General features: G+C 35.8%; 1 protein-coding gene across 1 annotated transcript; it reads left to right on the forward strand.

Moving 5' to 3' along the window:
* The first annotated feature begins 9,929 nt into the window (after positions 1-9,929).
* Positions 9,930-22,143, forward strand: LOC120261548 (diacylglycerol O-acyltransferase 1-2-like). The gene is made up of 16 exons (XM_039269479.1): positions 9,930-10,298; positions 10,384-10,464; positions 10,542-10,615; positions 10,681-10,756; positions 11,470-11,537; positions 12,623-12,746; positions 13,260-13,331; positions 13,812-13,913; positions 13,994-14,130; positions 14,912-14,993; positions 15,121-15,141; positions 15,996-16,058; positions 18,499-18,546; positions 20,082-20,144; positions 21,456-21,509; positions 21,644-22,143. Exons 1-16 carry the CDS (start codon positions 9,957-9,959, stop codon positions 21,746-21,748), a joined length of 1,512 nt encoding a protein of 503 aa, XP_039125413.1. The 5' UTR covers positions 9,930-9,956; the 3' UTR covers positions 21,749-22,143.
* The last annotated feature ends 1,143 nt before the right edge of the window (positions 22,144-23,286 follow it).

Raw genomic sequence — 23,286 nt, forward strand, 5'->3', positions numbered from 1 at the left:
TTTCCTCCGAGCGATGACAATATGGCTTCCTCGCGACAATGACATATATTTCCCTTTTTGCCCTTGGGATGGAGGGAAAAATACCGCCCAATCACATCACGTCTAGTCTAACCTCTATGCATACTACTGTGCACTTTTTCGTTTGCCTTTCTGATTGCTGTTTGTTCTTTATATCTTCTTCTTCTTCTTCTTTTTGTTCTTCTTTTCGTTTGGTTTGTACGATTTGGTTTTCATCCAATATATTATGGAGAGTTTTTGTGGTATTGCTAGATACAACGGGGAGGGAAGAGTGCTAATGTTCACTGCTCCAAACTTCTTGGGGAGTTGGTGTTAAGCTAAGATATGAGCGATGGGGGACTCGAAAGTTTCCCTTGTCGTAGTGAAGTTTATCACACCGATGGGTATAAAACGGTTTGTCCAATAGAAAACGATGTTGACTTCCAGCTGGATGTGTCACGTGCACTCCATCTTCAAATGCTGTCTGTAGTTGATCTTGTTGTCGAGGCATGACGATGTGCCATTGTCGAATCATAATGAAAAGCGAAGTTTTTCTCGATTGTAAGTTCCTTCTCTTTTATTTGATCCAGCTTGTATAGGTTCATTGTTGTTTAAGTATGTCGACTCACCTGTTAAAAATCTTGTACTATTCGCTTTAAGTTAATTGTTCCTTGCTTTAACTATTAATTTTAACGCTTTAAATATTTACTTTTATCACTTAAACATTTTATTTCTCTACTTAAAATATTGATCATTTTTCATTTAATCAAGTGCTCGGGCATGAATTCGGGATTCTGAAAGCGCCCCTGCTCAACCCCATGGTGACCTCGACGGTGTGGGATGTCTTCCTTCCTCGCAGATCATTCTGAGCGTCGTCGTTGGATATCGGACAACGTTGACGATGTTGAACATTTCGAGCACGTATCGAAAATTTTTGCAATCAAGCGGAATTTTGACTTCAAATTCATAAAGAACGAAAAACATCGGGTGATCAGTGGAATGCGACTGCCGATGGTTGTCGGTCAGGCGCCTTCATGCATCAAAAAGAGTATAATAAAAATACTTTTCGGAATCAAGACAATCAACCCGTCACACACTTTGCGATGGTGGAATAGGTTCGGCGTCACATCCGAAAAAGCGTCCCAAAAATGGGTAGCGCACGAGTGATTCAAAAGCTCAAGGACCGGCCCTTGTACAAGGCCATCGACATTCAGAAGGACATGTTGCGAGAACATGGTGTCCACATACCATACAAGCAGGCTTGGTTGGGAAAAGAGCATGCCCGGGTGGTCCTCGACGGCAGTGATATCTCCAGCTACGACTTGTTGCTTTGGTATGTGGATAAGGTGGCTGAGACAAACCCCGGCAGCGTTGCCATCATGGAAAGAGACGGTGATCGTTTTAAACGTGCATTCTTTTCTTTCATCGCGTGTATTATGGGATTCAAGAGGGCTTGCAGCCGTTTGCTCGATGGTACCCACCTCCTTGGAAAGTATCGGGGTACCCTACTGGGCGCCACAGGGAAAGATGGAAACAATGGTTTTTTCCACGTCGTCTTCGGTATAGTCGACAACGAGACCGACGCTAATTGGACTTGGTTCATATCCAAGTTAGGCGATGCATTATACGAAGAAGGAGATTATAATGAGATAATTACCTTTGTGCTCGGACAGTGTCCAAGGGGCCTTGTGAACGCAATTGTAGAGTCTTCCCTTCTTCGCCACATGCATACTGTCTTCGACATTTGGAGGCCAATTTTCATGAAGACCAATGTCGACTTGGGAAGGCATTGAGGGAGGAGTGTCTGGGTCTATATGCTTTTCCGCATTGCGTGGGCATCCACCGGCTAAAGAATTCGATGATACCGATGAATGAACTCGGCAGCCACATCACCCGAAGCCCATCACCGTTGATTAATAAATCGGATATGGCACATTGGTCGAAATTATCTGTCTCGGAGGTGATCGTTAGGGGTGAGATGTATTCAAATGTCGCGGAGTCGTTCAATGCTTGGATCAAAAGAAGCTCGTCATTTACCGGTGATTTAAAATGGTCGACTCCATAAGGTATGCGAATGTTGATTTACACTTAACATTTAGTGTTTAACCTTTAAACATTTTCCATATTTGTTTAATTACAATTTTTCTCGCATTTTAAATATTAATTCAATCGTTTAAATATTTACCTATAATGTTTAAAACATGTTTTACGAATTACTTTAACCATCAATGTCTTTGTTTAACATTATTTGCCATAGTTCAAGTTGATGCGCATGTTATGTAAACCTGCAGTGAGCAGCGAACAAATGGGAGACCTACTTATGGCCCGCATATACATTCGAAGGTAGAGATAATTGTAGAGGATAGCCGAAATCTTCGTGTTGGTCGTTGTGTCGATGATCGTTACGGTGATCGACCAGTCAGGCAAAGAACTCCTCGAGATCTTGCCATCGTAACTTGTTCATGTCGAAGGTGGCAAGTTTATGGTTTCCCTTGCAAACACGCTCATACCGCAATAATCGCGACAGACACCAACGATTCATCGATTTATTAGCGGGCTACTTCACCGTCGATAATTACAAACTGGCATATAAGGAAGCTATATTCCCCATACCCGACGATGACGATGCCTTCGACGAAATCGTGAGCTTTCGTCACACCTCCGTGACGAGAAGGCGACCGGGCGGCCCTAGACGAAAGAGGATCGAGTCGCAAGCGTTTGATGTCCGTGAGTTACATTAGCATACCCGCCATGGATCCGACTCACAATCGTAGATCTTGCAATGAAACTGTCGCCGACTAGGGCATTGTAAATAAAGCCGACTGCTAAAGAGAAACATTGTGTATTAATGGACAACTTTCCATATTTAAACTCTTACTCTTTACAATGAATCGATTTATTTAAACAGAGATGTTGTTATTTTAAACGGATACATCGTAATTTTAAATATTTCAAACCGATGTTTAAACGATATACGGTATATTTAAACAATGAAAACGGAAATTTACACAATGAGAAACGTAAATTAAACAATGAAATGAAACCCGAATGGAATTTAACCCGCTTTACAATTGAAAACAAACAAAATTTACATTGAGATATACAAAGTCATGTTCTTTCGAAAAACAAAAATAATGAATTGAATTTGGTCAGGTTTACATTCGAAAACAAAATTGACATTGAGATATACAAGACATGTTCTTCAAAAACAAAATTTAACCCGCTTGTGACGACCCCTTTTACGGGGCTCAGTATGCGGGTACATACCCTTTCTGAGGTAAGGACGCTCTGCGGTAGCCGTAACTTCTCACCCCCTAAGTAATTGCTCGATAAACCGCATGACATAGGCACGAATCGACGCCCTTGTTTTTAGCGTGGGTTTCATGTCGTGCACGGCGATCTGTCGTCACTCTGAACTCCATATCGACACAATTGTCGAATAGATTCACTGCCGAGATATGCAAGTTGAGATTAGAATACCGATTAAATACCAAACACTATTAATCGGACATAATTAAAGAACTTACCATGTCCAACGCGTCTTTATCGTACCTCGGACATGAAGAATAATGCATGTATTATTGTTTATCATTGTCAAGGACGGACTGACATGGAAGTGGTCATTCATGATTATCGGGAGGATAACAATTTGAACTTCATGCAGGGTTCAGCAGACAGATCCCCGACCATAGCTATAATTGTTTCATGTGCATGGTCCCCGCTTTGACATAAACAAATGTAAGTGGTCTCGGTGATGGAGGCGTCGCTTTAGTAAGGATAAGGCTCTTTTCGCTCACGACTTTTGTATTATGCATACGAAAGCGTCCCATCACATCATCTCGTGACCATCTCCTTCCCTCAAGCAGTGTATAATTTGTCCGTGCAGTCCGATAAAGCGTCATTCTTCCACACGACGACAGGCATCGAGGTTAAACGATAATGAGATATAATAAGACCATATTTTAAATATTTAAATGATATTATCAATTGTTAAATGATACTTATATATAATTAAACGTTAAGTAGACAAATTAAATGATAAATATAAAGACATTAAACGCTAATAGAAAAATCGTTAAACACTATAATAAAAACTTTAAACACTATCATAAAAACTTTAGACTTATCTCGTCCCATAGTAGCAAGCTTGAGGAAGATCCCTCATCAACTCCCCGCTCGTATTTGTCAAGACGAGACAGCCAACCCATTTTTGGGAATAAAAGCTTTTCAAGTCATCCGTCCCATTGTTGATTGGCTCGATCATATCTCGCTCGCTTCGGCCGGGGTCTTCATGCGGGGCATTGTCGCTGCACCTTCACAGTTGTTCAAGAAGGTCATCGACTCGTGTCCCGGGTAACGACCCGCTAAGCCCCGTGGATCGGGGGTCAAATGGGTTCAACCAGTCTAAACCGCGGGTCAATAATTAAATATAAAAATATTATAATAATTAATAATAAGCAAATATAATATTAAATCCATAATTATATTATAAAACCTACTCAAATTTGATATTTAAATTGATAAATGACCTTATATACAGTAGAGTTTTCTAATTTTGTCATTTATTTTTACATTTTTTAAATATTTACAATTTAATATATTAATATATAATTATCGAACTTCTCTCGGTGTTATTTATTTATTTATTTGTTTATTGGTTGATTTTGTTAAAATAAATAAGAAATTTAATTCACTAATTCTTATATCAGTTTTTATTTTGTTTTAAATTTTCTTATATTTTTTATTTAATTAGAATACTTTAATTTTATATTTTTATAATAAAATTACACTCATTTATTGTTTTATTTTCTTAATAAATTAAATTTTTAGAAAGTATTTATATAATACATTAATATATTTTATTTTTAAATGTTAATTTTTGTTGGTATATATATATATATATATATATTGTAATTCTATTTATTGATTATGAATTATAAATTAATATTAATAAATATTCACGATTTTGTGGTTTTTAATGAAAAAATAATAATAAATTATTAAATATTATATTAACATTAGGACCTGATTGACCGACGGGTCAACCGGTTCCCTGGTTGAACCACCCGGGTCAACGGTTAACACCGGGTTTTTTAATACCGGGTCAACGGGGTAAACCTGGGCCGGCCACATGGTCGGGTTCCCGGTTTCTTTCCGGCTGAACCTGCCCGGGCCGGTCCAGTCTCGACAACATTGGTGTTCAAAGACCGAAGCAGATCTTCCTCTCGATGCGCAGGGGACGATCGGCGACAACATCAACCGCGAGACACATCCTTACATGGTTGTTCTTGTTGTGAGATTGTGTCTGGCTTTGATGCGGGGACAACGGCGACAACATCAACCGCAGACACATCCTTACATGGTTCTAGTCTGTGGTGGGATCGTGTCCCGCTCGATGCGTGACTCGTCGGCCATGGCAAATGATTCAACGATCTTCTCAACTGCGTAGCACGATAACAAACGATCATCGGGAGACACACCCTTAGCTTGTTCTCGATCCTGCAGGGATTGTGTCCATCTTTGATGCCGCATCTCGTGAGGCGGTTCCACCGGGTCCATCGATTCATTAAGAAGAGAGTTAACGACCTTCTCAACCGCGGCAACGGCCACATCATCTACGATGTCCTCCACCGTCATGGCCATGTCATCGACGGCGACAGACTCATTAACAGCATCAACCGCCGATGGTGTTGCTATTGTCTCTTAGAATGTGGCCGTCTTGGAATGACCTTCCTGATGATGTCGCTCGCCGCCAAATTCGACGCCCTAGTTCGTCCCGGTGCTTCAGTTCTGGAGGGATAGCGCATTGTCGTGAACGCCCTTCCAGCCGCCTCAACACAAGCGATCAAGCCGAGGAAACTCGATCATCAATATCTCGCACGCCCCGCATAAGAGTTGCGGTGACATCTTCGCCTAATGTCGCCGGGTGGGTGCCGCCACTACGGAGGGGCCGCCATGGTCGGGGGGGCTGCCACAATCGGGAGGACTGCCGCTGTCTGGGTAGGGGGTTATCTGCAATCGCGGGTAGGGGAGAGCTTCCTCGGCCGAGGAATGCGTCGCGTGGTGGGGTCGGAAGTAGGAGAACGGCGTCGAGCGCGCACGATAGAGGGTCGCCTCTCATCCCTGCCCGATGAGCACGTGGTTCCGGGAGCAATAGCATCCATCCGCCTAGTTGCCCCAATAAATATTTTTTCTTCAAAGATTCACGAACCAACTCAGAAACTAACATATGTAAACCAAACAATTTCAAATAAATCATTCATTTTAAACTATAAAAAGTATATTTAAACAGAGTGTTTATATATTTAAACGTTATAGAATATATTTAAACGGAGAACAAAATATTTAAAACCAAGATGAATAAGTTTTAAACGGTAAATACGAAAAGTTAAACGCTAAATAATATGTTTAAACATTAAAGACTTATGTTAAACATCGTCCATAATTTATTACCTCTTTTCCATCGAAAGCGATGACAAGTCGAGTTTCTACCGGCCGCTGCTTCCTGAAAGTACTTTCACCGTAGTACAAGCATCCTTGGGATCTTGCACGAAAACGGACTTTCTTCCCCTGCTCCGGCCACCAGAAACCGGACGTTAAGCGCGACCGAGCAAACCCTTAATGCATCCCTCGTGTTGGTCTTCTTCCCGCAAGATCTATCTTGCACCTCAGCGGTCCGCCAGGAATATCCTCCATAAGCCACTTGTGCGTCAGCTCCGGGCCCATGCGTATCGCCTCCCATGGTCGGTAGATCATCGACATAATCAACGCATCCAGCTCGAACCGAGCATGATGTATTTTGGAAAGAGGATCGCACTCTACGAGGTACACCATCGAGTTTGACAAAATTATCTTCTTCTCCCTCCGTCGAACAAGTCTGCAACGTAACGCCTTCTGACTGGAGTCTCCTGTCTCTCGAGGGTTTTTGATAGATACCTCCCTTCGAAAAGTCGACCGGGTTTTCTTCTTCGAAAGACGCATCGCGTCGCCATCGCAACGCTGCACTCAAGAACGAGGGCCACATCTCGAGGTCCCCGAAACTCGACGAGCTTTCCCCTATCCTCGAATTTATCGTGCGACCATCGCATCTTTGCAAAAGAGAATCAAGAAGGGCCCTCTCTTGGTATATAGCTTCCAAACATTGAGCACGCAAACGGTGTCCTTCGAATAATCTCCCAAAGGTCGAGGGGTCATGTTATCTTTCAATTCAGATAAGGTCTCCACTCACTGGCCAAATAGCATCGCCCATTAACTAGGTCAGTCGCCATAATCACAAGCCTCGCGACAATAACAACACATTCAACATGCAAGATTTGACAAAAGTTTAAGCTGAAATATAAGGTTTTAAACGAGAACCTCTCGATATTAAACGAGATATCAAATGTTAAACAGAGACCCAGCTTTTATTAAACATGATGTAGAATACTTAAACCAAGGTTGTCGACTCGGCCCGGTAACGACCCTGGCTAAGCCTGAGGTCGGGATCAATGGGTTCAACCGGGTCGAACCGGGGTCGAACCGAGTCAATAATTAAATATAAAAAATATTATAATAATTAATAATAAGCAAATATAATATTAAATCCATAATTATATTATAAAAACATACTCAAATTTGATATTTAAATTGATAAATGACATAGAGTTTTCTAATTTTGTCATTTATTTTTACACTTTTTAAATATTTACAAATTTAATATATTAATATATAATTATCGAACTTCTCTCGGTGTTATTTATTTATTTGTTTGTTTATTGGTTGATTTTGTTAAAATAAATAAGAAATTTAATTCACTAATTATTATATCTCAATTTAGTTTTTATTTTGTTTTAAATTTTCTTATATTTTTTATTTAATTAGAATACTTTAATTTTATATTTTTATAATAAAATTACACTCATTTATTATTTTATTTTCTTAATAAATTAAATTTTTAGAAAGTATTTACATAATACATTAATATATTTTATTTTTAAATGTTAATTTTTGTTGATATATATATATATATATTGTAATTCTATTTATTGATTATAAATTATAAATTAATATCAATAAATATACACGATTTTATGGTTTTTAATGAGAAAATAATAATAAATTATTAAATATTGTAAAAAAAATTAAAAATTGTGACCCGATTGACTCGACGGGTCAACCTGGTTCCCGATTGAACCGCCTGGGTCATCGGGTTAATACCGGGTTTTTTAATACCCGGGTCAATGGGGTATACTCGGGGCGACTACATGGCTTGGCTCCTGCTTTTTCCCGATTGAACCGTACGGGGCCGGTCCGGGTCTGACAACATTGACTTAAACAGAGACACCAAATTTTAAACTGTAACATCTCATTTCTTAAACGTCAACCTCATTTGTAAAACTGCAACCATATCAAACGAAAGTGAAATGTACATTATAAATATTACACTAAATCATAACAATCGAAAAAACTATTTCGATAGTGTATATGCATCGAAAATGCAAAACAAAACAAAACCCTAACCGAGAAATCTCCCTCGGACTAACAAAACCCCACCGAGAAATCCCTCGCAGACTTCAATATCTTCTAACAAAAACAGAGCACTAAAACAAAACCGAAAAATCTTTCTTTTCAGTAATGTAGCAGCTTAACATAAAACCATACTCAATACCTTAGATTTGCAGAATCGATGAAATGCCAACTAGTTGCATGGGGACTTCTCCTTCGAGATACGGTGGAAAGGGAAAACTCAGAATTACAGAGGCTTTCACGTGAGAGACAACTTCGGAGACGACTTCGAAATGGAAAAGCCAAGACGCGAGTCGAGAAAAAGCAAGCAAATCTGGCTCCAATAAATTGCCTCGTGGGGATTACCCTACTGAAACCCACCCCACTTCCTCTCAAACCGCCGAGACGATCTGCAGCCCACGACTCCCCATGCAAGGGCATTTTTCGTCCCATAAAATTTAAACTCACTCCGCTCACATCCGCTATGTACTCGGGGGTTTCGAAAAAGCATGTAGCTTTAAAAAGGAGTGAGTTTTTGGGATCAGAAAACTAACGTTGTTTTTAGCAACTTTTACAAATTTAGAGGGTTTTTTTGGCAATTTTCACATAAAAAAAAGGTAATGCTAAATTTATATATATATATATATATATATATATATATATATATATATGACATTGTATGTTGAAGTAGCAGGTGTCAAGTCCTGAACTATTAAGTGTAAGCATTCCAAAGTGGCAAACCAATAGTCTGGCATGTTCTCATTTCACCAACCATTAAGAATGTCAACGTGCACTCCATGTTGGTTTCATGCTTATCCTAATCAAACGAAACTTGTTTCTTAAAACACAATCCAATTTAAAACATCATGTGCAAAATCATGGGATAAATTTCAATAAAACCAATGAGCATTTAGTGTGATTGTTTTCATCCCATTATGAAAAGCATCTTCCTAGAACTTTTATTATCTTAGGTTAAAAAAACATGTTAAACATAATAATGTTAGAAAAAATCTTCAAAACATGTGAAAGTGAGTTTATAACTTAATTTTATGACACAGATTTTGAATGTGCATGAGCCACATAATTAATTTTTGATGGTGTTAATAACTTCGAGTCTTCGACAAATGATTTGATCACTTTATAAAAAAAATCAATAGAAATAAAAAGATTTGATAATAGTTTTCAGTTGAATCAAAAATTAATTCAAATTATTTAAATCGGCAAAAACATAAAATTTTTAGTCTTTTGTGTGTATAGTATATACATAATATATATTATATTTAAAATTATAAATAAAATAATATATGTACGGTGATGTCCTGTCATTGTCATCGAACCGTTGAATTCGGATCTCACAAAATCCGCTAACTGTTATCGGATCCTGCCCAAACCGGACCCGTTTAGTATTCGATAAATTGAAGCTGTGGGCCTGTGGCCACGCCAGCACCGCCGAAGAGGTCGCCGTGGTGAGACCGATGGCGAGCTCCAGAGATCCAGAACCCTCTCTACGCCGCCGCATCACCGTGGCGTCGCCGGCGGACCCCGTATTTGGGACTATCCCGGCGGCTGTTGACTCCACCACCGACTCCGGTGACGATTCCGTTGTGGATACGACCTCGGATCCGGATTTGACAGATGGAGTCGTCAATGGAGATCAGGGCGAAGAGAAGAAGAATCTAGCCTCGGTTTCGGAGGGTGCGGATGATCGTTCGGGGGCCGAGGGTGGTGTTCCGCCGATGTTCTTGTACCGAGCTTCTGCTCCCGCTCACCGGAGAATGAAGGAGAGCCCTCTCAGCTCCGATGCGATCTTCAAGCAGGTTGGATTTTTGTGGGATTCCGTGTTCTTGCTTGTTTCTTGCTATTGTTGAATATAGTGGAGTGATTTGTACTTGTTAATGACAGAGCCATGCAGGGCTGTTCAATCTTTGTATTGTTGTGCTTGTGGCGGTAAACAGTAGGCTGATAATTGAGAATTTGATGAAGGTTTGTGTTTGTGTAGAATAGGTTTCATTAAAAAGATGGTTTTTCAGTGGTTGATGTGTTTTGTTCTCAATTTGCAGTATGGGCTGTTGATAAGAGCTGGGTTTTGGTTCAGTTTAGGATCAGTGAGAGATTGGCCGCTCCTGATGTGTTGGTAATGTTTCTTGATCAAGGATTTGTCTTGACTTCTGTAGTTTTGAGGGCTCTTTAATGTTGCAGTTTTTCTCTGCCCGCTTTCGCTCTTGCCGCCTTTGCAGTGGAGAAGTTGGTGTGGAAGAAGTTAATTTCTGAACCAGTAAGTACTTCTCAGACGTCAATCTTCTTAAGTGAATTTGCGTGCCAAGCATCAAAGAGTGAAGAATGTTATCTAATTTATTATGTGGTGCTTGTTTCTCAATTTTGTTTGTGTATCATTTCCATCATTTATCGTAAACATACAAGCAAGGGCAAACTTTATTTAAGTAGACTTGTGCTTTTGGTAATCGCATGATAAATGTTTTGACTTCAGTTCCATAAGGATTCTGTTAAAAAAAAAATTTCTTTAGAATTCATAAACTTATGATATAAGAAAAATTAAATATTTATAAGCAAATTATGCTGGCCAGCTCCTTAGAATCATCTCTGTATAAGAGGAGGAATGGTGCAGCTCTTGGTACTAGGATATGTTTTGTAGTTGATAACAAGGGAGCCGCTATCTGAAGTTATGTTGTAGCCTGATACATAGAAAATCACGAAGGTTATGTCAAACGAGCACCTAATGTTTATGATTTCCAATGCTGAAATTGTAAACTGAATTAGTTATAGCTTTCTTTTATTCAAGAAATAACTATTGTGGTAGTGTTCAGTATCATGTTGTCATTCTCTAGATTATGCATGGCTGAACCACATCTTTCTCTATCCAAATTTTCTTTCCATTGAAGTTTTAGTTCGGCATATATATAATTAAATGCTCAGCCATTTTATCTTTCCTCAGAATGTCTCAGAAGTGTTTGATGTCATTGGTTGCAGGTTGCTGTTTCAATTCATATATTACTGACGACAGCTGAACTTGTGTATCCAGTTTATATGATATCCAGGTAGTTGTTGTCCTTATAATTTTTCTATCATGGAGTCTCTTTTTCCTAAAAATTACTTTTGTGAGCTTTTGTCGCAACCGGGTTCCCTTTTTCTTAAATTGTATAATAGTATGATTTGTTGCATATAACTTATATTATACCAACTAATGGTTTTCATTAACTCACAGTTCACCTAACTCTGGACTATGTCCATTGGCACAGTGGAACTAATATCCACTCTTAATAAGAAGATTACATTGTTTAATGAATATATTACCTCTACTATGAACTTGAGAATATAACCCTATGTTAATGGGATTTAACCTTTGCTAACACCCACTCGATTGGTAAAGTTTTAAACTAATTATGGACTCTTGAAAAATGCACAAAATTTTTTGGACACGAGATCGCCATGAAGGACGAATGGCTCATATGTTCTCTGGTCCAAGAAAAGCACACACCTTTTCTTACAACAGTTGCATGGAGACATGACAATCAAAGTAAAAACTAAACAAAAATTAACACACCGAAGCTAGCACAAGAGAAGACTAAGGTTTACGAGGTTCAGCAATGTGCCTCCTCCTTGGAGTATGACCAAGATGCTCCTCTCCATTATCAAATCATAAAGAAAATCGCAATAAGTAAACCCTGGCTGCCTTATGGAACCCTTGTATAGGTAAGCTCATGCCAGCATAACCCACGTTTCCTCAGTCTTTTAGGATAGTGCTAAATGATATATTTCTCATCTCTAAGTATGTGTGAGCACTGTGAGAATCAATTTACATTTTAGTGGGTAATTTATATCTTTAATGCAACCATATTTAAATTTAGTTTATGCATCCAGATATCTTGTTTAGAATTTTTTATCAACTTATTTATCTGCACTTTTTTCTTTATTCTGACATATGTTTTTGTGTACAAGCATAATTGAGAGGGATTCATCAGTGGTAGTCAGTTATAACTAATTTGGAGAAGATGCTAAGTGCAAGTCAGTTAAATAATTTATGTAGTTTAGGTGGAGATTGCTCATCTTCTATGCATCTTCTTTGCAAAATTATATAATGCAATGTGATATGTGAATAACTTATGATTTGATTGCTTTGCAGGAGTGATTCTGCTGTTTTGTCTGGTCTTGTACTAATGCTTTTTACCACCATTGTTTGGTTGAAGCTTGTGTCATATGCACATACAAATTATGATCTGCGCAATTTTCCGGACTCTGATAATAAGGTAATATACTCCTGGCGTTTAGTTATAGGTCTCAGTTCAAGTATTCATTATATACCAACACATGCTAAGCTGGTGCTGGAATCATTTTTCCAAATAAATAAAATAAGATGAGAAGTTAAGAAGCCCATCCTGGCTATTTGATGAAAATCAAAGTGACATCATGCTCTTCGTCTGGGTCTGTTCAATATTTGTAGCATGCAATCTTTGTCAGGGGATCATGAGGAGGGTTCAAATTTGTCTTGATTTAGTAAAATGATTAGATTTTACATTGATATAGTATGAGTTATTTGAGGGGACAAAATGAATGAGTTCTAGCATGCACTTTGTTTCATTTCTCCTTTTGTTATGTTTGCTTGACTAAAATATTTGCTGTCTGATGTACATTTAGGCAAAGCATTTTTTCCCCATTTTTATATATTATATTATCAGATATCAAGTCAATTCCTGTAATCTTCTCATTGCAAAAGTCTCTCTCATAATATTAGGGGAGTGCATCCCCCTGATTACCTACAGAATTATTATACTCAAGGTGTTGACTTTCAAGGCTTGGCATATTTCATGGTGGCCCCCACACTTTGTTATCAGGTACTTGTTTTTCTTGGTTATATAATATTTTTCAGGTTTTATTTGAAGTTCAAACAATTGTGAAGATAATTACATATTATAGCTTAATAATTGGCCTTAGCACCTGTCATTTTTATAAGTTACCACAATTTGTACTTGGCTAGTGTATTTACCTTTCATCGATTTACTCAAAATAGTGAAACTATAAAATGAAGCTTTATATTTCTCTCAATATCTATTCTTCACTTGTTTTTCATGTTAGTCACTGTGAATTCATGTTGATATATGTTTTGCTTTATGTTATTTTAATCTAATGCACAATATTTAATTCTTTCTGCGTAGCTTTTACTCATCTATTATTTTTTTACTCTTTCTCACAATCATCTTCAAACTTCACAATATGACATTTCTTAGAATTTATGTACTATGTTTTCATTTATCTATGCCCTTCTATGTATTCTTTTCTGTTTCAGTTGATCTTATTTATTAATATGAATGTAGCCCAGCTATCCTCGTACAACATCTATAAGGAAGGGTTGGGTGACCCGTCAAATTGCCAAGTTGGTGATATTTATGGGGCTGATGGGCTTCATTATCGAGCAAGTAAGAAGTGTGCTTATTGCTTTTGTTTGGAACTTAATCTTGTGTGATTCTAAGCGAAACTTGTGGAAAGAGCTCTGCAGTACATTAATCCTATTGTCAAGAATTCTCAACATCCACTGAAAGGAGACTTCTTATATGCTATAGAGAGAGTGCTGAAGCTATCAATTCCAACTTTGTATCTGTGGCTTTGCATGTTTTATTGCCTTTTCCATCTTTGGTGAGTCAGTGTAACCTTATTTGTTGGTTTTGTTTTTGCATTTCATAAGTCTATTGTTTGTCAAAACATAAAAGTAGGGGCTTTCATCTGTCATATCGAAGTGGTTTGTAACTTTGTAATTGATGAATTTTATGCTTTGGTTACTGAATTCATTTGCACTTATTTGGGAGCCTTTTATATTTTGCTTCTTTTAATAAAGTTCTATTTTACTGAATTCATTGTTGTATTTTTGCCATTCAGGGTTTTGAGTGACTAGTACTATAGCATGATAATGCAGAAGAGGAAATTGAGTTTTCAATTGAATATGTAGCTGCTTAAAAGAAATCATTTATCTTGAAACTTTACAGAATACATGTAAATAGTGATGCAAAAGCCTGATAAGTGAAACATACTATATTTAAGAATTTATTGCAAACTTAAGATCATATCATCTCTAGATCAATGTAGTGCTCTGATTATGCATTGGAAAATCCATCAAGCATTGCTTAATATTGGTATTTGGACAATTCAAGATGAAGAATGATTATGATATTTGCTTTATCATTTCAAGGTGCCTAAGTTGCTTTCTTGACACATATAGCTCATTGTTGTCCATTTCAAATGACAATTCCCTGTTGGGCAACCTTTATAAATAAAAATTCGAAAATTTCAATCTTTTGTATCATGCATGAAATTTTCCACCTCATTGGACTAGCATTGTGGATTTTCTTTTCCCAGCAGCTTAATATCTTATTTTTGTTACTACTATTGCTTATTTCAGTTTAGCATTTTTAAAACACAGGTTAAATATTCTTGGTGAGCTTCTTTGTTTTGGTGATCGTGAGTTTTATAAAGATTGGTGGAATGCAAAAACAGTTGAAGAGGTTCAATGAAATATATTTTCATCATAAGTATTTTTATTTGTTTTATTCCTTATAATGACCATGTAAAAACTGTCCTTTCTGAACTTTCTTTCCTTCTTTTTGCATGCCTTCTTTGGGATGGTGTCAGTACTGGAGGATGTGGAACATGGTATTTCTATTTTCCTATTTAAGTTTTTTATATCTCAAAGGAATTTAGTAAAAATGTTGTGCATCCCCATTAAGATGTGCGCAGTTCCATTGATCTTGTTAACTACCAGTTTGAGAACATACCTTGCCATCATCATATTGATTGTTTTTGTTTTTAATCATACATGTAAATTAGAGATGTTCAATTGTAAAGCCATAACCACTTCCTTTATCTGATTTTTTTTTGTTATTGAGAAAATTGTTGTTACAAATTTATGATAGTAGCTTTCTCAAGAATTATTAAAATATGAGAATATTTGATTTTTCCATCTGTTTTGTTTTGCTTTTTTTCCTTTCAAAAACTAACATTTTCTGTTTTTAAAGATGTGATAATTTTGGATACATTCATGATGTCTTTATATAGCCACCGATTCTTGTATGCATATATTTCTTTTCATTCAATGTGGTTTATGATTAGAATTTTATATCTTCACATGGAACTCCTTTGCTAATAATTGCTATGCAACTAGAAAGTCAAAGAGCAGGTCTAGCAAGTTTAATGACACTAATGAGAATTTGGAGTTTGACTTGATTAGCATCTAGTTATATCCTTATTTCTTACCCAAAAAAAAAAAAATCCATATTTATATGATCTATAATTTTATATATGATAAAAGTTTGTTATAGGTACTTATTGTGACCTCATGGCAAATTTAGTTGTTTATCTTTCTTTCTTTCTTTCCTTTTTTTTTTGGCATAAAATCTTATTTGCAATGTTTGCATGATTAGCTTGGAAAATCTAGTAACTATAACTGCATTCCTTTGTTTATGTATTTAGTTATTGTCTATTACTGATGTAACAATAATTTATCACAGCCTGTTCACAAATGGATGATTCGGCATATTTATTTTCCTTGCTTAAGGAATGGTATATCAAAGGTATTGGTTTTATGTTTTTAACTTGGTAAAATTATAGGTAGTATTTATCCATTTTTATTTTTATACTCTATATAGATGGAAGCCTCTGCGTTTCTCTGTGGGAGGAGAATACATCTTTCATGTCATTTTCATATATATATATATATATATATATTTATATATATTCAAGGTTACAAGTGTGTTTACAGTCTTGTGTTTATTCAAAGGGGGCAGGACTAAGTGGGAAGAAGATTGGTTAGAAGTTTTGAAGTTTGAATTTGGCTTGGAGGGAGAGCTTTTACCTTAGTTTGACCTAATTTGACTTAATTAATTCTAATTAAAATAAATAATTTGTGCCCAATATTTCCTTGCTTAAGGAATGGTATATCAAAGGTATTGGTTTTATGTTTTTAACTTGGTAAAATTATAGGTAGTATTTATCCATTTTTATTTTTATACTCTATATAGATGGAAGCCTCTGCGTTTCTCTGTGGGAGGAGAATACATCTTTCATGTCATTTTCATATATATATATATATATATATATATTTATATATATTCAAGGTTACAAGTGTGTTTACAGTCTTGTGTTTATTCAAAGGGGGCAGGACTAAGTGGGAAGAAGATTGGTTAGAAGTTTTGAAGTTTGAATTTGGCTTGGAGGGAGAGCTTTTACCTTAGTTTGACCTAATTTGACTTAATTAATTCTAATTAAAATAAATAATTTGTGCCCAATATTTCCCTTGTTAGGAATGGTATATCAAAGAGTATTGGTTTTATGTTTTTAACTTGGTAAAATTATAGAGTAGTATTTATCCATTTTTTATTTTTATACTCTATATAGATGGAAGCTCTCGTTTCTCTGTGGGAGGAGAATACATCTTTCATGTCATTTTCATATATATATATATATATATATTTATATATATTCAAGGTTACAAGTGTGTTTACAGTCTTGTGTTTATTCAAAGGGGGCAGGACTAAGTGGGAAGAAGATTGGTTAGAAGTTTTGAAGTTTGAATTTGGCTTGGAGGGAGAGCTTTTACCTTAGTTTGACCTAATTTGACAATTAATTCTAATTAAAATAAATAATTTGTGCCCAATATTTCCTTGCTAGGGAATGGTATATCAAAAGGTATTGGTTTTTATGTTTTTTTAACTTGGTAAAATTATAGGTAGTATTTATCCATTTTTATTTTTATACTCTATATAGATGGAAACCCCTGCGTTTCTACGTGGGAGGAGAATACATCTTTCATGTCATTTTCATATATATATATATATATATATATATATATATTATATATATTCAAGGTTACAAGTGTGTTTCGGTCTTGTGTTTTATTCAAAAGGCGAGGACTAAGTGGGAAGAAGGTGGTTAGAAGTTTTGAAGTTTGAATTTGGCTTGGAGGAGAGCTTTTTACCTTAGTTTGACCTAATTTGACTAATTAATTCTAATTAAAATAAATAATTTGTGCCCAATATTTCCTTGAGGAATGGTATATCAAAAGGTATTGGTTTTTATGTTTTTAACTTGGTAAAATTATAGGGTAGTATTTATCCATTTTTTATTTTTATACTCTATATAGATGGAAGCCTCTGCGTTTCTCTGTGGGAGGAGAATACATCTTTCATGTCATTTTCATATATATATATATATATATTTATATATATTCAAGGTTACAAGTGTGTTTACAGTCTTGTGTTTATTCAAAGGGGGCAGGACTAAGTGGGAAGAAGATTGGTTAGAAGTTTTGAAGTTTGAATTTGGCTTGGAGGGAGAGCTTTTACCTTAGTTTGACCTAATTTGACTTAATTAATTCTAATTAAAATAAATAATTTGTGCCCAATATTATATTTTCTTAATTAATGTTTAGCATTTATTAATGATTTTTAACATTAGTAGTATTATATATTTTTAATTAATTAAATTTTTTTAAAAAAATGTTATTCCAATTCCAAGCTATTCAATAGGTGGCGTTTGATTAGAGAGGTGGGAATAACTTGGAATAAAGTAGGCCAATCAAACATTGCGGAGAGTCATATAAGTATAAGGCTTTGATTAGTAGTTGCATGATCAGAACCAAACCTTATCTTGTTTGTGTGCTTTGGTACTTTAAATTTTATGGATGCTTACTTTGAATGTTGGAGACTGTTCTTTTGACACATTTAAGGTAACAATCAGATAGGATTGCATCCTATATTAAATTTGGTGATTATAAACTAAAAGCGCTAGCATTTCATTCATAATAAATTCCTTTCTTCTAACACCATGATTGCAACAATTGTATATGTTGATCCAGATACCTTGAAAGTTTGTAAATCCTGGCCTCATTAACAGAAGCTAATTTGGACTTGTTAACAGATGAAAACTCGAATGCTTTTCAATCAACTGCTTTTTGCTCGTGGGAGCTTGTTATTATAAAATCTTAACATATTTTTTTTTGACTCCCCATTGCAGGAAGTTGCTGTCCTAATTTCATTTTTTATTTCTGCTGTATTTCATGAGGTATATTTATACAATTCTTGTCTTGGTTTGCAAATTGTGAATTTTGCACAAACACTTATCCTAACCATATCACATTCTGCATGACTTGCATGACCCATGAGATCTTATGTCCTGGTTTGTGATAACAATTGATACGCTCAGGCTGTTGCATCAACTATCTGACCATGTTCCTCTTTTATTTTAGAAATAAAGATTATAGAGAAAACAAACTTTTGAGAAAGGCATGAAGAAAACATGCATTTGTGGGGCTTGGCTCAAATGGAAAATCGTCAATAATGAGAAATTAAATGGATATAAGTTCTACCATGTTAACCACTTAATATTTGTTAGGTTATCCTAGGCCAATAATTTTTAACTCAATAAGGCGCTCACATTAATTTCCCAAACATCCTAATCTCTCCTACTGATGGAACATCTTTGGTGGATTCCTCGGCCAACAAATTGATTTCCCGCAACTTGAACCACCATCTCGGCCATCGCACGAAGCTCAAGCTTGAGCTCGATCTTTATGCTCAAACTGATCTTGATGCAGATAAATTCTACAGCTAAGTTCTACTTGCTTCAGCTTGGCTCACAAACACCCTTATTCAATCGGTATAGATGTAAAGGATTTGCTCTAGATGAAGGCTTAAGGCTCCTATAAGATAATTAAAGATGAGATAGAATCCTATTAAAATAAATAATTATAGATGAGATAAAAATCTTGATATCTTGTTTAGTCACACTATGAATGTTATTCCAGCCAAATTCATGTTTATCAGTATTGGGTGGAAGATTTTATTTGCAGCAATATAGACAGCGCAAATAGTATCACGCCATCCAGGATATCAAAGATGTAGTGGAAACTAAGACTTCCGCTTCTGCACTAAATTGTGCCACGAGGACAAGGGAGTAAGGAACATTGCACCAGGGGGCAGGGCAATGTCTCCAAAGTATGTTGCATGGCTTGGGCTTTTGTCAAGGCCTTACCCAACCAATTGTGGACAATTGCTTTCATGATCTGATTGCAACTGATGGACTATTTTGCAATAGATCAATATTGAGTCTGATAATAGGGTTGTATTAGCATAAAATATTGTTAAACAAGGGATTCTAAATTGTTTTGTACCTCTTTCGAGATCTCTCCAATTTTAGCATTCTGGATGATTGCATAGCCATTTAATCCCCTTTTCTTTGAGCCAAATTTGATTATCCTGCAAACCAAATTCTTTTCTGTTTTGGTTTGTTGTCTATGTTTGCATCATTTATGCATATTCTCACATTACTGTAATCAATGGACTGCATTTGTTCCTTTGTCGCTTCTCACTGTTATGTTCAATATAACAGTGAAGGCCACTAGAATTATGTTGAAACTAAATAGATACCACGTTATCAACCTGGTTCTTTTTGTGATATTAGTGTATTGGTTTTTATGAGTTTGTGCTCCGTTTTTCTCACATAGTTGTGATCTACTTTTTGTTCTTTGGTGAGTTTTGGTGAGTTCTTTTCTTTTCTTTTCTCTTTTTTTTTTCCTAACCAAACCACTTCCTCTGCAGCTATGTATTGCAGTTCCTTGCCACATATTCAAGTTCTGGGCATTTATAGGGATGATGTTTCAGGTAAACTTTATGCATGATATGATTGTACTCATGGCACATTGTTTTTGCTCTTCCTTCTAAACAAGAAATTTCTCTTTAGCTTATGTATATATATTGTTAAAATTCTATTGTTCTAGTCCTTTTGTGTTCTTATGTCTTCCTTGCTTATGTTGTTGTGACTTAAACTCATTAAATTTATTATGAAAGCTACTATGATAACCTGAAATCTCTTTACTAAGGATAACTGAGTTTTAAGTATTTTCAGTTTCTTTGGTACAAGTTTAAGGATTGTGTGTAATTCACCATGGTCATATTTGGTAGCGTATTTTTCTTCTCAAAAAATTAATTTTTTAACCATTATGTGCAATATTTATTGCTCTTCTAAAGAATAAGAAGTGCAAGTTATTATGGGATCTGTATCATCAGAGAAAAGACCCACCGCCATGAAAAAACTTGTTTATTGCTCTTAGATGCATCAATTCTTTTAGGTTTTCAACTTTGGACATATAATGGTGATAAAATCAGAGTAATAATGTAATCCCCATCTACCCTGAAAACAGGTTTGCTAGTTGGGCTTATTCATGTCATCAATGTTACTAGATATTATGTGGAAAAAATTTATCTGAGGACAAGCATATGCCCTATGTCACGCAGTCTAAGGGCAGTGTCCATGAGGGCACCATTGCTAACAATCAATTATTTGGATGTTCACTCAACACTGCCGCTTATGCAGCATATCACAAGCGCTCGTTGGCTAGTGCCACCTCATCACCTGCTTTGGTAGACTACTATTAACACATCTCAGTGAATGGTTGGGAGTGGCAAACAGCCACAATAGAAATCATTGTTGCCATACTAATATGCATATAAACAACACAATTGCTACTCTCTTTACTAGATTTTTTCCTCAAATTCCATATGGTGAAAAAGCATGGCCAAGTCTCACCGAATTTGCACGGGCTCAAGCCCCAAAATGTCAGGACCATATGGTGAAAGCATGTTTTTGTTGGAGAGTCATTTATCTCTTAACAATAATTGCAAATATTTCTTGATTTCATTTATGTATTGTTATGTAGCAGTTATCCAATAATTATACATGATGATGACAGGTTATGTTAGGGTAAAATGCAGAGGTTTTTTATGTAGAAAATTTCCTTATGTTATAACTTGCATATGCACTGCCTTATGTTATAACTTGCGTATGCACCTTTATTGAAAACAATTGGTAGAATGTAACTCCTGTGTCAGTTGGAATTATTATTGTTTTCTTACCGAGTATAAAGAATCCCTATTTCTTTCCTTGTATAACATTTTATTTATCTATCTGTCCAGATTCCCCTTGTTATCTTGACGAAATACCTCCAAAAGAAATTCAAAAGTTCCATGGTATGCCATTGTTTGCTTGCTAATTGCTTTACTGCAAATAATTCTTTTTAACTTGTGTGCTTTTCAGTCTATAATTCATGCATTGTTAAAATCCCTTTTGTGTTACTTACACCGGACGCATTGAACTACACTAGGTAGGAAATATGATCTTCTGGTTCTTCTTCTGCATTCTCGGACAACCGATGTGCATCCTACTGTACTACCATGATGTGATGAACAGGAAAGCAAGAAGAAATTAATGTAAACTTCTCCCATGCTCATCCATTCTCAAGGAAGCACAAATAGATAAAAAATGAGGCACACCATAATTCAACAATACCGTGCCACAATTCATCGATGTTGGCATGCTTGCGCACTCTCAGTCCATGTACAGTTTCAATATGGTAGAATTTTTTAATTACTTTGGTGTCTCTATGATCATTTGTGATAGGCTCATGAAGCTCATACCAAACATTGAAGAAGGTTGTTCTTTTTCCTCCCTGAATTAGGATTTGATGAATTATTGTAAATTTTCTAATGAAGTAGTTTCAGAATGTAAATTTTCTGACAAAGTTGTTTCAGACATAGTGTTGCCCTTCTGGTATCTGTTGCTTGAATATGCAGTAAATTAATTGTAACTTGACTTCCTGCTGAATTCTTTGTTTGTTTGTACAAACTTCAATGGGATTTGATGTTTCTTCTGCATTAAACTTTACTGTAGATCTTTGTGGTTTTTTGTGATTCACAAGGGGGTTATGTTCAGGCTCAAGTTCCAACTTAATTGATTGACAAAATGCAGGGAAAATTAAAGAGATATATATATATATATATATATATATATATATATATATATATATATTTATGTTTGGTTGGATAAAAAACAAAGCAGAGGGATAAGAAATTCAAGGAAATTCTGCTTTTTTTTTCCCCTCTATTTTGGAATTTTTTTAAATTGATTTATACATCTTCATGCGTCCAAACAAATCAATTTATTAAATAATAAAATTATTGAGATAAATAGGGAAAACAATGTCATCTTGGATGCCAGTCTTGCTTAGAAAATGGGATACCTAATACTTGTTCGGATGGTGACCTTATACCTGATATAATTAGGGTTTCTTTTGCATACATGCCCCCATAAAGCTTCATAATTAGAGAAAAAAAAAAAAATTTGCATATGCAACCCTTGTGGTTCAACAATTTTCTTTGTTATCTTCTTCTGATTTTAACATTCATTCACCTGGAAGACAAATTAAAAAAAGGACTGTACCGGGGTCTTACTTTAAACGAGAAAAATATTAGGATAATAATAGAGATGGTAGGTTTTGTCAATAACATCAACATAGTATATGAAAAATAGCTATGAATTGATCTGTTAATGTGTGAACAGAGTGAGGAAATGTTAAAAATAATTTTTATTTGAATAAATTAAGTTGGCCATTGACTATATTTACTTATACAATAAGTTATCTGGGGACGTTCATAGAACATCTCTAGACATCACCCATTCGGATTCACTCTCTCCCCAAATAAGTAGTTGTGTTCTATTGGGTTTTTATCTAAGGGAATTATTTAAGGGAAGTGGTCTGACTTTCCCCAATTATGGTGTTTATTTGTGTTGAAGTGGGGGAAGTGATATTTTCTCTACTTTCGATTGAAATGGATTTTAAACTAAATCCATTTCAGTATTCTTTTTACAAGTAGGGGTGAGTGAGCCAATTTATAAAAACTCACATTCTTTTACTTTCAAAGTTTTTTTTAGCTCATACAACTTCACTCAACACCTAAATGAGGTTCT

Source organism: Dioscorea cayenensis, chromosome 5 (genome assembly GCF_009730915.1).
Source record: "Dioscorea cayenensis subsp. rotundata cultivar TDr96_F1 chromosome 5, TDr96_F1_v2_PseudoChromosome.rev07_lg8_w22 25.fasta, whole genome shotgun sequence".
In the NCBI taxonomy this organism is placed as follows: Eukaryota; Viridiplantae; Streptophyta; class Magnoliopsida; order Dioscoreales; family Dioscoreaceae; genus Dioscorea; species Dioscorea cayenensis.